Source organism: Mauremys reevesii, linkage group 6 (assembly GCF_016161935.1).
Source record: "Mauremys reevesii isolate NIE-2019 linkage group 6, ASM1616193v1, whole genome shotgun sequence".
Taxonomy (NCBI): domain Eukaryota; kingdom Metazoa; phylum Chordata; order Testudines; family Geoemydidae; genus Mauremys; species Mauremys reevesii.
The window spans coordinates 15,570,524-15,583,721 of record NC_052628.1 but is presented as its reverse complement, the minus strand read 5'-3'; the positions used below and the strand labels follow the sequence as shown (position 1 = coordinate 15,583,721).

The 13,198-nt window shown below is 40.4% G+C and overlaps 1 protein-coding gene across 1 annotated transcript in view; it reads left to right on the top strand.

Moving 5' to 3' along the window:
* CFAP53 (cilia and flagella associated protein 53) overlaps window positions 1-13,198 on the top strand; it is a 31,185-nt gene that overhangs the window by 1,060 nt on the left and 16,927 nt on the right. Inside the window, exons 2-3 of the mRNA XM_039544297.1 lie at window positions 869-1,098; window positions 6,409-6,582. Of these exons, the coding sequence (XP_039400231.1) occupies window positions 869-1,098; window positions 6,409-6,582 (404 nt within the window). The remainder of the gene's footprint in view (window positions 1-868; window positions 1,099-6,408; window positions 6,583-13,198) is intronic.

Genomic DNA, 13,198 nt, shown 5'->3' with positions numbered 1-13,198 from the left:
TGCAGTCACCAGGTCAGTGGCAACTCAGCCTCTCCCCTGCATTACAGCAAAGGGCAGTGGGACTCTGGTTGGAAATATCAGGGCTGCCCGCAGGGCTTTGCAGTGTTTATGGTGTTGTGGGTAACTGGCCACAACCATGTTGTCAGATGAGAGCAACTTATTATCATTATAATTATTCATTTGTATTGCCGTAGCAACTAGGAACCTTAGTCCTGGACCAGGACCTCAGCACATATTGATAAAGGAAGGTCCCTGCTCCAAGGAGCTTACAGTCTGAGTATATGACAAGAGACACAAATGGATGCAGGCAGAAAAGTCTAGAGTAAAACTAAGGCCATGTTTATACATACAGCACTGCAGTGAGGCAGCACATCTGGTGAAGACGCTCTATGCTGATGGGCAAGTGCTCTCCCATCGGCATAAGAAATCTGCATCTATGAGTAGCAGAAGCTACGTCAGTGGGAGAAGCGGTAGCACCGTGCATACAAGCACTTATGTTGGTGTAATTTATGTTGCTCACGGGGTGGTTTATTTACAACCCTGAGCGCCATAAATTATGCAGACATAGGCTGTAATGTGGACAGAGCCCAAGTAGTGAGTTAGTATTAATCAGCACAGTAAACCATGGTCTCTGTGACCTAGAGGTGAATGGGTCCTACTCCCATTGCCTAACCCCTAGCTATCTAGTCCTTCCTAGAATGGTGGCTTGCATTTACTGAAAAGTGTAGTTTTTGAATTTTACATTTAACATTACTTTGAACTCCTATTAATACCCGCTATGTGATTGGTCGTTACCTGCTTGAGATGATAAATTAAAAGAGAGCCATTGATCTTGTTTTCATTGTTAAAGACATGTTTTCTTTTACAGAGGGCCAAGTTTCCTAAACCTGATAAGTCTGAATGTTTCATCTTGGAATGCAGACGTAAAGAAAAAGAACGTCTTGAATACTTGGCTTTCACAAAGGTTCACAACAGAGGTCTGCAGGTCAGTCAGTGGGAGAATCACAATGAACGCAGAAGGCTTCACAGTATTGTACAGAAGAAGGTCGATCAGACAATGCAGGAGTACCTGGCAGGAACTGAGGATAGAAGAGAGAGGTAACAAATCAAAAAGCTGGAGCCAACTGATAAATCGATTTAAGGATCTTCTCATCCGCGTTTCCATGCTTAAAAGCAAGCAAATTGATTTAGAATAATATCGGTGGGAACAAAAGAAACGTGCCCTAATAACTTAAATTTTGAAGTATGTTCAGTATAGTGACTGCCAAAACAAAATCACTCAACGGATTTCTGCTCTGTGTGTGTAATGAACTAGGTCCATGTATATAGCGATGCTGTTTTTATCTGTGACCCCAGGGCAGAAGCATAGATTGCTTGCGCTAAAAGAGAACTAATTTAGGTGTCAGTTAAATAGCAGTCTGTACAGTTACTGGGTCAAACGTTAGAGACAGACATGGCCACACACACTAAATCAGTGTGTTAGGGTCATATCTGCTGAATTCGCTGACAAAAATATTTTTTCAGCCCTCCTCACTCCAGTTAGCTTTTTTGTTTCTTTAGGGCTAAGAGAGAGTGAACTGCAGTCTGGCTCATGTATCAACGCAGTTATTAAAACTTCCAACTGAAGGGCTGTCATACTCTTGGGAGTGGATCATGACCATGAGTGCCAACCTCAGGGCAGACTGTCAAAAGCAGGGCAGAGACCCCAAAGTGATGGTATATTATGTAATTAAGTTTCACCAACCCAGTAACAAATATTAACTCCTGGATCACTGTAACAGTCTTACCATGGAGTCACAGACTGTCCTCTTGGGCACTCCAGTCTTTCTTGCCACTCGGGCAAGCTGGACTTAGTGATAAATGGTCTCTTACACTGAGAATCACAAAATACTCAGGTTGCTCCCAGTCCCAAGAGACCAGTCACTTACCCCAGATCAGTTTGTACCTTAGATCTCACACCAGACGCAAAGCTGGTAGCTAATCCTATAATAAACTAATTAAGGATTTATTAACTAGGAAAAAGAAACAAGGGAGTTATTTACAGATTAAAGCAGGTGGCATATATATGCACATGAGTTCGGTCTAGGGTTCTAAAAGCACTGTCTTTTTAGGGCTAACCCAGGTTAACCATGTGGTCTCTGTGTTTTGTTTCTTAGCTCCATCCCTTGAAAGAGACCAAACAGCAAAGAGATGAAAAATCTTCATGTCAGCTATCTGTTCCAGAATTCAAGCTGATAGGATGTGCTTTCTGGCATGTCGCACCTTTGTGGGTGTAAGGAGGCCATTAAATGAGCCCTGGTGTTGGATGGCCCATTTAGTCTTGATAGTGTCATCCCCATTTTACAGGCGGAAAAAGTGACTTGCCCAGGGTCACAAAAGGTGTCCTTGTGAGAACCAGGATTAGAATTTATGAGTTCCCGGCTCTCAGTCCCATGTTCTCTCACTGCTTTTTGGGCCAAATACAGAGGTAAATTATAATGCATATTACAAGTGGTTCATGTAATTTATGTGTTCAGGGGGCAAAAAGGTATTGTACCAGGAAAAGCAAGTAACAGGTGATTGTTAGAATGTCTCAGATAAAGTAGACACTTCTCTTACTACTTATACCCTATTGTTGCTTTTCCTAGTAAAACATCCCCACAAAACATAAAATAGTCTAGTATGGAGCCGCTTATACTTTCACAGACCTACAAATGTGTAACAGTGCCTTTACAATTCGTTTGAAATTGGCCACTTCTCTTTCTCTCATATGAAGACATCAGAGTTCAGTGTCCAAGTTCCGTAACCAGAGGATGCCCGCTAGATCAAGCGAGGCTGTGTTGTAAACTGCCCTCCAGATGTCGGGTTGAGTACCCTTCACTACATGAGTTATTGACTGCAATGCTTTCCCAGTCACAACATGGGGAAGAAACCAGGCTAAGCCAGAGTGTAGTTTCAGCAACTCTGAACAATCCACGGAGTACCCTGTTGAGCTGGTCCAGGATCTAAGATCAAGTAGACAAGGAGGCAGGTGCAGCGATGGACTCATACATTTATTTACAGTTTTAGACTGTCTTTCCCACTGATGCTTCTACTCTGTAAGGACGTAGTTTTCAGCTCTCTGGCAGTGCTGATCATTCGAGCATGGTAAAGGGCCAGCAGCACTCTTATTCAAGAATGCATGTGCTGTCATAGGTAAGGGGAGTAGTGATCAGCTGTGGTGTCACACAGGGGTGTGATTCCTTCCCAGAATACAAGCAGACCTTTGAGTTGGTACTGTGTTTTTCCTGTCTGAGAATGGGGCATCAGTCAATTGGAGATGTAATGGGTTGGTTTCATTTGTCACAGATGTCCAGGTAGGTAGATTTAACGGAAAGGGCAACTCATCAAAGATCAGGCAGAGCTATGTGTGAAAATTGGTCTATAATTCAAGCAGCTGCTAATAATATGAGTTGCTGAATTCAGTTCAGTGTCAACAAGTTGAGTGTGACACCTGTGTCCCCAAACTGCAGAGCAGCATTCAGCTGGAGCAAGCACAAAGGCCAATACAGATGAAAGAAGGACTGAAGGGTCTCCTCTCCAGAAGGCTCCTGATAGTTTTCATATCAAGGCGGTATGGGAAAAAATCTTCATTTGCGGGTGTTCCAAGTGGGACTGGTATGTCAGGCTATGGTCGAGTTTTACTCCCAAGTATGTGACAACTGGATGGAATGTCAGCAGTCATCCATGGACACAGATTGAGATCGGTCAATTGGCAAGATGATTGTTTAGATGGAAAGTAATTGACACTGTTTTATTTTCACTAGGATTAGTCTCCTTTGCTGGAATTAAATTGTCAGAATATCTACGTTGGCTGAGATTCCCTTTGATCCTGTGGAAATTATTTCCAGTGTCAGCAATACGGATGTTCTCACCATACATATACGTCTTGGCCTGTGTTTCAGGGAGATTGAATGTGTATATCTTGGACAAAATGAGAGCCAAAACTGACTTTTGTGGAATACAATTATGGAGACATTTTAAGGTGACTGGCTTTTCTCCCCAATTTACAGGAGGAAGTTTCAGCTGTGAACCATTTCTCAGATGAACTGCATCATTAGCCTACAAGAAATAGGCTGACTGCTAAGATGCTGCAAGTTAACATGCCACACAGTGTCAGAGGCTACTATCAGGTCAATAGGGACTGCACAAACTTTTTTTCCAGACTCTCATGCATTTTCTATATTTTGAGTCAGACAAAGTTCCTGATCGTGGATGAATCGTCCCCTCCTGAATCTAGCCTGAAAGCGAGGTAGCTGAGAATTGACTACCTCATTAATCCACATCAGGATTAATCTCTTCATTGGCTTGTAGTTGATGCACAGCAGAGAAATCGGTCAGTAGCTCTTTGGGTCTGTCAATGGTTTTCCTGGCTTGGGAACAGCTACAACCTCTGCTCTGCACCAGGCTTTTGGAATACTGCAATTCTCAGTACAATTCAGAATTCGAAGCAGCCAGTTTTTGCTGATTGACCACAACTGAGAAACAAACTCAATGTGAATGGTATCTAGTCTAGGAGCCTTATTTGGCCACAGTTGATGTATAGCCAGCTTGAGCTCTTGATGAGTAGAAGCCGTCATTGGGTTCATATCCACTCCCTGAACCTGCCATTTCTCAGGAACCATCATTTTAACTGTGTGACTGAAAGCTTTGTCTTGATTAGGAGCTCTGCAATTGACTACCAGCTGGGATGTGGTGGAGTTTGCTGTGGCTGGGTATTCCTTCTTGACCAGCCTAGAATCTCCACTCAATCTCTTAATAGTTTGCTAGACTTTGCAACTGGAAAGTGTGAAGTTCAGTTTGGAGATAGTTTCTTTCCATTGCTTTTGCCTTGTTTGAGCTAGAAGGTTAAGAAAGTCTCTGCTTTTTGTCACAAACCTGTTCCTTCTTACTGGATTTAAATTTCTGATATAGTCTGGTTGCATCAGACTACCATCCAGGAATGAACCTGTTGACAAAATCCTAGGGGGAGTTGTGATTAGGCTGATGCTGGGTTGAAGGAAGCATATCAAGCATTTTATGCTGTGTGACCACCGGAGAAGTACTGACCAGCTGTTGTTTGTTTGTTTTTTAAAGTGAGGTCAGGAAAGAATCTGAGGTTCATTGTTTGCTATGGAAAGTGGGTGACAGCTTAGGATCATATAAAAGCTGCATATCGACCGTTTATTCCCACTCTAGCCTCACACCATCTATATCATCATCTGTGTATCCCAAGTGGGAATGACGTGAATTAAAAGCACCACAATGGACAGAAGATCCTTAAAAGATGGGTAACATAGGAGTTTGCCAGTTGGCAGATGGAGGTTTGTAGACATAGATAAGAGTCAGGGCCTTCACTTTTATAGCCTACCATTCAGTGACATCATTGGACCTGATGATTAGACTGGAGTTGCTGGAATACCTTCCCTGATGTAGAATGCTATCCCATATTGCCTAAGATGGAGGTGAGTCATAATGGCATAAGTTGAGAATCAGTGATGGAGGATGTTTCCAGAAGCAAGATGATGAGTGCTTTGTGTTCTACAGCCAACTGCAGGAAGACATTCCTCTTGGCCACTGAACTTCCTTCGATATTGAGGTGCAGCACTCTGAGCCGACCGCAGAGCTAGGGTTTGTGATGCCAATGCTGAAAGGGACTCCCTTGGAGAACAACTCGTTTTGGTTATATTTGTTTTTCACTTTTTACAATGAGAACTTGAGCTCTAATTTTGTCTTTTGTCTACTTTAGCATTGATTTTTTTTTGTACTGTTGGCTTCCACAAGATGGCAGTAGACTTGCTCCCCACTTCTTTAAGATCCATTAGTTCCAGATTGAATTACAACACTTCTGAAGTATGTCATATTTTGGCCTAAATGTCATATTTAACCACGTGCTTTTCACACGGTATAATGTTTAAAAATAAATTAAATTCCAAGAATCATTGCCTAGGCAGGTTTCCAAGGATTTGATCTCTGAACAGTGCCCGGTCTCTTTTTTGGTTTGAAAGTGGCAGCGTATTTTAACTGCTTCATCTTTTAGAGAAACAGACCCGGCAGAGAAGCACAAGGGTCCGTCCATTCTTGGGTGATTATCAGAATTTCAGTGGCGTAACTACCTTTCATACCAATGCTTGAGTGGGTCCCAAATGACCATATTTATCTATTGCTTTGTCAGTGTGCTAAGTTGACATGCCATCAGATAAGAAAATGATTGAGGCAGCTACTTGTCTCTCATGGATTGTGTATAATAGATTATGCACGCACACACACACACACTTCTGAGCATAGATTCTGTTGGACAAGATTAACTAAAAACTTTCAATCTGATAATCTCATAGTAAATGTACTAAAGATGCAGCATTCAACAGACAGGATTATTTAGCTTTTGTTGAAATATTTTCTTCCTTTCAGGCTTCGGGCACTTCTGGAAGCAGAAGAAAAGAGCTATTTCACTGAGATGGAGTCAATGGAAGAAACCATGCTGGAAAGAGAAGCAAAAATGAGAGAGAGAGCAAAAGTGCTGAGAGAGAAGAGAGAGGAAGAAAGACAAAAATTGGTCGCTCTAAAGCGAGAACAACAGTTCAGGTAACTCAGTGAAAAAATCTTCTGAGACTGAAAGTGGGGTAAGTACATAATCTGACAGGATTGGAAACTGTAAATTAAGGAAGGAAAGATAGATAGATAGGTATAGCTCCAATTTATTTATTTATTTATCTATCTATCTACTAGAACTGGAAGGGAACTTGAAAGGTCATTGAGTCCAGCCCCCTGCCTTCACTAGCAGGACCAAGTACTGATTTTTGCCCTAGATCCCTAAGTGGCCCCCTCAAGGATTGAACGCACAACCCTGGTTTTAGCAGGCCAATGCTCAAAGCACTGAGCTATCGTTTCAACATGGTTTATGGCAGAGGTGTCCAAACTTTGTCCAGTTGATGGCTATGCTGACCACTTGCCAAGAGCTGAAGGGCCTCACCTAACTTGAATACAATGGAGCAGATTGTATTCATCATTTTCAATGAAGAAGTGCAGCCTGTGAGGATAAGAGGTCCAAGCTTGCAATGCTGGTCCAGATCAAGATAGGTCCTAGCAAGCAATACTCCCCATTGTGTGTAAACAATGCATTTTATTCTAAAGGAACATGGCAGCAGGCCACATTGAGCTACACTTTGACCATCCTTGATTCAAATATTCAGAAACAATGAAAGTTTCTTTCATTGATAAAGACTAAAAATCATTTCACATGTGAATGTCTCAGCACTTTACCCTGCAAAATCAATCACTTTTGTAGTTCAACAGGATGTAAAGTTATATTTTAGTTTGGTACACGTAGCGTGTAAATGCCCAGAAGTGAATGTGACCTAAAAATAGGTTTGTGTAGCTCAGCTGAATATATTCTTTCATGAGTTTCAGTGAGAAAAAGTTGAAACTATCCAAAAAAGTCAGGTTTTAAATTTGTTGCACAACTCTTTAGAAGTGATATAACTGGCCATTTTGAGCTAAGGATCTAACTTTTTTTCCTTCTCATGCAGTGCAATCTGACATTCTGGGCTAAATCTTCATGGGTGCTGAGCCCTGCACCTTCCTTTGAACTCAGTGGGTGTTGTAGGTGCTCATCACCCCTGAGGAGTTGGCACAATATATCTAACTAACTCAGTTCTTTGAATCTTTAGTTTTCTGGGGAAGAGATGGAAATAATTCAAATGAGGGTGAATTATAATTCTTTCTGAAGGGTCCCTCTCAAGCATCAGTGTTTGGGAATCCTTAGCTCCTACTCTCCAACATATAGAAGCTAGAGAGGAAAATCAAGGGTGGAAGACTTGAGTGTACCCTCTCCTTAAACTACAAAGTACCCAATTCACACAAACAAATGTCCTTTTGCTCTCTCAGATATTGATTTTGTGTTCTGGGATAGGTGCTCATGCAACATATGCAGGTGCAAATTCAGATGCTGACTCAAAAATATGGCCCTTGCAATTTACACTATCTCTCTCCTTTCCGTCTGCTCCTAATTTAAGCTGTTAAAACTCACTTTGGTCTTTAAATTGTTCCAAGGTCACATTTCCTGACTGCCTCAGTAGTTTGCACATGCAACCATTTTCACACTCCAGTTAAGCAATTGCACAGTGAACTGTTCAAATTGCGTGTGTCAGAAGTGGGTGCACAGTTTTTTGGAAGGCCTTTGAAAATTAGGTTTACAAAGTTGCCATTGGAGCACTGGAGATAGTAACATAAAGCTAAGACAATAGAAGTTGGTCTAGTTTTTGAAAAATGGAATGCAACATGCTACCAAAGTGAAGTGAAAGAATAGGCTCTGTCCATGAGTGATGATTGTATCAATTATGGCGTGTCTTTGCTGTGTGTGATCAGAGAAGGTTGTCATCCCTCATATCATCCCTTTTCACTTGAGAGACAAAATATTTAGGTGAAAAATTGCTGTTTTTATTGGATAATAAACATTTCTTAACACAGATAATGATTTATTCCTAAATAGTTATGCTGGAACATGGGATTTGGGCATTTTTGTTGTTTGTACCACAGCTCTTGCAGTGCTGTATGAGCATTTTCATTAGTCACTTCATGGTTTGCAGTAATCATATTGTGTTCATATATTTGAACTGTTGCTCAGAATTTACTAAGCTTATTTATAGGATAATGAAAAGGTAAGTGTAACCTACAAAGATGTAGTGTGATGGAGAGGATTCTGATGGCACCTGGGACCTGAGGCGGTAGGACAGGCAATTGTGCTATCACTTTTTTTTTTTTCCTGTACCTGCTCTGGTGGTGATTCTGCCTCACTCTCAGTCTTTCATAGGACTTAATTACCTCTTTCTCCCTCCCATCCTACTCTTGGTACTTCTCTGTCTTTATGTTCCCTTTTTCTTCTCCTTTTGCTCTATGGCCTTTTATCTTGGGATATTTACTTTTTCTCTTCTCCTCCTGGGACCTCTGTACTGGTCCCGGGTACAATTCCTGTCTTATAGATGCCCACATACAAACTTTCTTAGAGTTTCTCTGGTTAAAGTGCCTATTTGTTGCAAGTCCCCATAGCATTAACAGGAAGCAGTAGCTAGTTTTTAACTTTAAGAATCAACCTCCCAGGAAAAGAGTTCCAGTCTCTGTCCTATATTATTAGTGTTACTGTAACACTAGGCACCCTAGTCATGGACCTGGACCGCATTGTGCTAGGCACTGTAAAAACAAGGAACAGAAAGATAGCTCCTGCCCCTGCCCAAATATAAGACAAGACAGCAGACGTGGGAGTACAAATAAACAATCAGACAGTATTGGTGAGCATGATAGACAGTGGTCTCTGCACATCGACAGCCTAACCATTGTCGTTTTCTGTAGATTGATACTTGCATTAGCACTGAGAGAGGCAGCTTGCCCCCTCCTTGTTCTTGAACTACCTGGGGCCAGGGTGGCTCCCAGTATAAACTCGAGGAGCCCACGGGGCTATCCTAATTTGCATCTCTGTTGCAGTGGCCACATGGATTATTATAGTGATACAGAATCACTGGGACATAAGCAGGGCCAGCCCTACACCGAATGATGCCCCAGGCAAGGGGCATCTTCGGCGCCCCTCCCCCATTTGTTAAACTTTTGAATACCTTATTGTATTTGTATTCCATTTCACAACTTTGATGCATGATTTGCATGCATAATTTATCCCTGTCATATAAGATGATAAATTTGCACGCTAGAATCTGTAAATCTGTATTTATTCATGTCATATATAGTCAAATAAAAATATTCATTTCCTATAAGCTTATAGAAACTTTTTAATTTTAAGAATAACTGAAATGGACAAACAGCAAGAAATTGAGCTGTGGACCAGTATTAAATAATGTTACAGTAGGTGACAGCCTTAGAATGTAAACTCTAGTCCTTTAGTTCAAAAGGTTGCTTTTCTTGACTTTGCTCTTGCAAACTGAGGAACAGCTTCAGAGAGATCCAAAGACTGGTCAATGGCATTTTTCAAATGATGAACTAGCAAGTGATGTCAGTCTCTTATTGGCCACTCTCGTCTGAAGATAGGTTTTAATGAGCCTGAGCTTTGAAAAGCTGTGCTCACCACTCCCAACTATGACCAGGCAGCATGAGCAGAATTCTCAAAACTATCCACACATTAGGAAAAGTGTCCTTCAGCTCTGCATCATGAATGAATAGGAGAACTTGGAGTAGCAAGTGCTTCATGTGTTGCAAAATGTGACGGATGTTGTCCAATTTGACATCTGCCCTTAAATCCGGCCCTAGAAATAGGAACACTCTGGCCATTTCCTTCCTCCTATCTCGCCCTCTGTGCTGGATCTCCTTGGGGGAAGAGGACATTTTGCACATAGAAACCTCCTCCCCTGACTGCATGTAACCGTTTGCACTGGTTTTGCTGGCACAAAGGAAGTACAGCTCAGCAATGAATTCCCATCTCTCTCAACTGTCACTTTTATATGAGTGCCTTAAAAAAATGCAATACAGCCAGCACAAACTGTCAACAGATTGAATTATCTTTTGATCTCCTTCTTAAGGCAGGTATCATCCTTCTTTCTTCCAGTTTCATGCGTTTGTTTAGTATTTTTTAATCCTTTTTTTCCCCAATGAGTGGAGATGGTTAGTGTCATGGTATATGGGGAGAAAGGGTCTCTTCCTCCTAAAGTCTCCAAAAGCTGATGTCATTTTAATTGTGGTAGGGTACTCTATCACCATGAATTAAAGCTTTGTCCCCTGTACTCACAAGCAATATTTCCATTGCTTCAGATTATCTTGGTTGTTGTGTTACAGCCTGGTCATGGGAGAAAGGTTATTCTTGAGATATTTTGGGCTCAGATATTTGAAAACTTTGAAGAGGAAGAACAAGGCCTTGAGTTTAATCCTGGATTCTCTGAGGAGCCAGTGCAATGGCCAGGGTAGAGATGGCACCTGTTGTTTTATTTGGGCTTCTCTCAGAAGCTTGTAATAGCCAGTTGTACCTTGGCCATAATCATTCTCCCGTGTGTAGTTCTGCAAAGCTTCATATTCTCTCTCACCTAGTTCATGAAACCACAGGGGGTGATGTTGAGAAGTTATGAACTCAAATGTGAGCAACTAACAATGTGGACAACAACAGATTCTATTTCTATCCCATCTATCGCTGGAAGCATTTTATCCTACCTATCTTGATGCCTAAATGAGATTGGAACCTGGATGAAGGACATCTTGCTGAAGTTAAACCTAGGAAAGATGGGGATGACTTTTGTAGAAACATTTTGGAAGATTCTTGTAATTTAGAGGGTGGTGCTAATCTCTGCTGCTTTGGGCCTGGTTATTTATTAAAATATGGTTTTATAGCTTTTTTTTTTTTTTTTAAATCACTGGCAACTTTAATTTTTGACAGGTTTCAGAGTAGCAGCCATGTTAGTTTTACTTTGTGCTTGAATAAAGACTGGGAGTGGATTGGTCATTACACAAAGTAAAACTATTTCCCCAGGTTTATTTTTCCCTCCTACTGCTTCTCACACCTTCTTGTCAACTGCTGGAAATGGGCCATTTTGATTACCACTACAAAAAGTTTTTTTTCTCTCCTGCTGGTAATAGCTCACCTTAACAGATCACTCTCGTTATAGAGTGTATGGCAACACCCATTGTTTCATGTTCTCTGTGTGTGTGTGTGTGTGTGTGTGTGTGTTTATCTATATATATATATATATATATATATATATATATATATATATATATATATATATATATACTTCCTACTGTATTTTCCACTGCATGCATCTGATGAAGTGGGTTTTAGCCCACGAAAGCTTATTCTCAAATAAATTTGTTAGTCTCTAAGGTGTCACAAGTACTCCTGTTCTTTTTTTAATTTTTGAGTCATTCCATTTTCTCTTCCTCCCCAGCCTATCAGTTGCAGCCAAAGAGAACTTTCCTTATTGATATATTTTAGAGAAAATTACAATGCCAGAATTTGCATAAAAAGATATCCCCTCTTTCTTGTGATAACACTGCAAGCATCTCACAGAGAAGGCTGTTATCACAGCAATTTTGTCTCAGATCCATTAAATGGATAAATCACTGTGAGGGAAGTAAATTTGGCTTCTGTCTTCTGGAAATTACTATATACAGTCTGCATTTTTAATGTTAAGAGGCTTAGGACAGCAAAGTGAAGAGGTAAAACAGCCATCTGGGGGAGCAGATGTTCACATGTTGCTGTAAAAATTGCTTTGAAGGAATTACTTTGATGGAATCAAGCAATTATAGTTATTTTATATTAAAATTCTAACCATGGCAAACTTTTTTCCCTTGAGAATTCTACTAAATTCAGGTTGCATGAAACTAATAAACTACTTGCAACTACTAAATTCATATTGCATGAAATAAAATAACAAAAATTTTAATCTCTTCACGGCTGAGAGAACTTTGAATCTCTTGTATTAAGGGAATATAGTTTTCCTTAGGGTAATATCTTTCAGATCTGAAGAATTATACATTTCCTCTGGAATGCTATGGAAACAGTACATTTTCTCATTAATACTGATTATTTTGGTGTCCAGTCACCAAATTCTACCCAAAAGTTAAAATGCAGGTTACCTATAACTAAAATGCAAAAGAATTGGAAACAGCATTTTATAGTTGTTTAACACTCCATACATGCAGCAAGATCCCAGTGAGCCTAATTTATAATTCTTAGCACTTACCTCGCATTTCATATCTTCAGAGCATTTTATAGAACTGAACTCATCCTCAGGACAGCGTATGAAAAGGGGAAGTATTATCAATCCTTTTGTTACAAAGAAATAAACTTAAGTTTGAGAAGGTGTCCAATGGCCTAACCACACCCTCATGCTGGCTCCCTAGATGTGGTAGTAGCATATAATGGCATGTTAGCTGTATTAAGGCAGGGCATCAATTAAAGTGCTAGAGATAACTCGACACAATCCAAAGCATCTGTGGACTTTTATAAAAATAAAAAAAAGGTGAGGATATAAAATATATAGTTTTGGTTCTTCTGTATGTTCCTTTTTAAGTCACAATTTAAATGTCTAAAACCCAATATTTTTGTTAGAAAAGGAAATGTGATTCCATTGCATGGAACTGGATATTATACCAGCTACTCAAATGTAGCCCACAATCAAAAGTGAAATCCCTAGAAAATGATCTATCAGCAAGTACTTCTTTATGCAACACTCAGAATCTCTGTATTATCACAGAATTTGCATCTTGT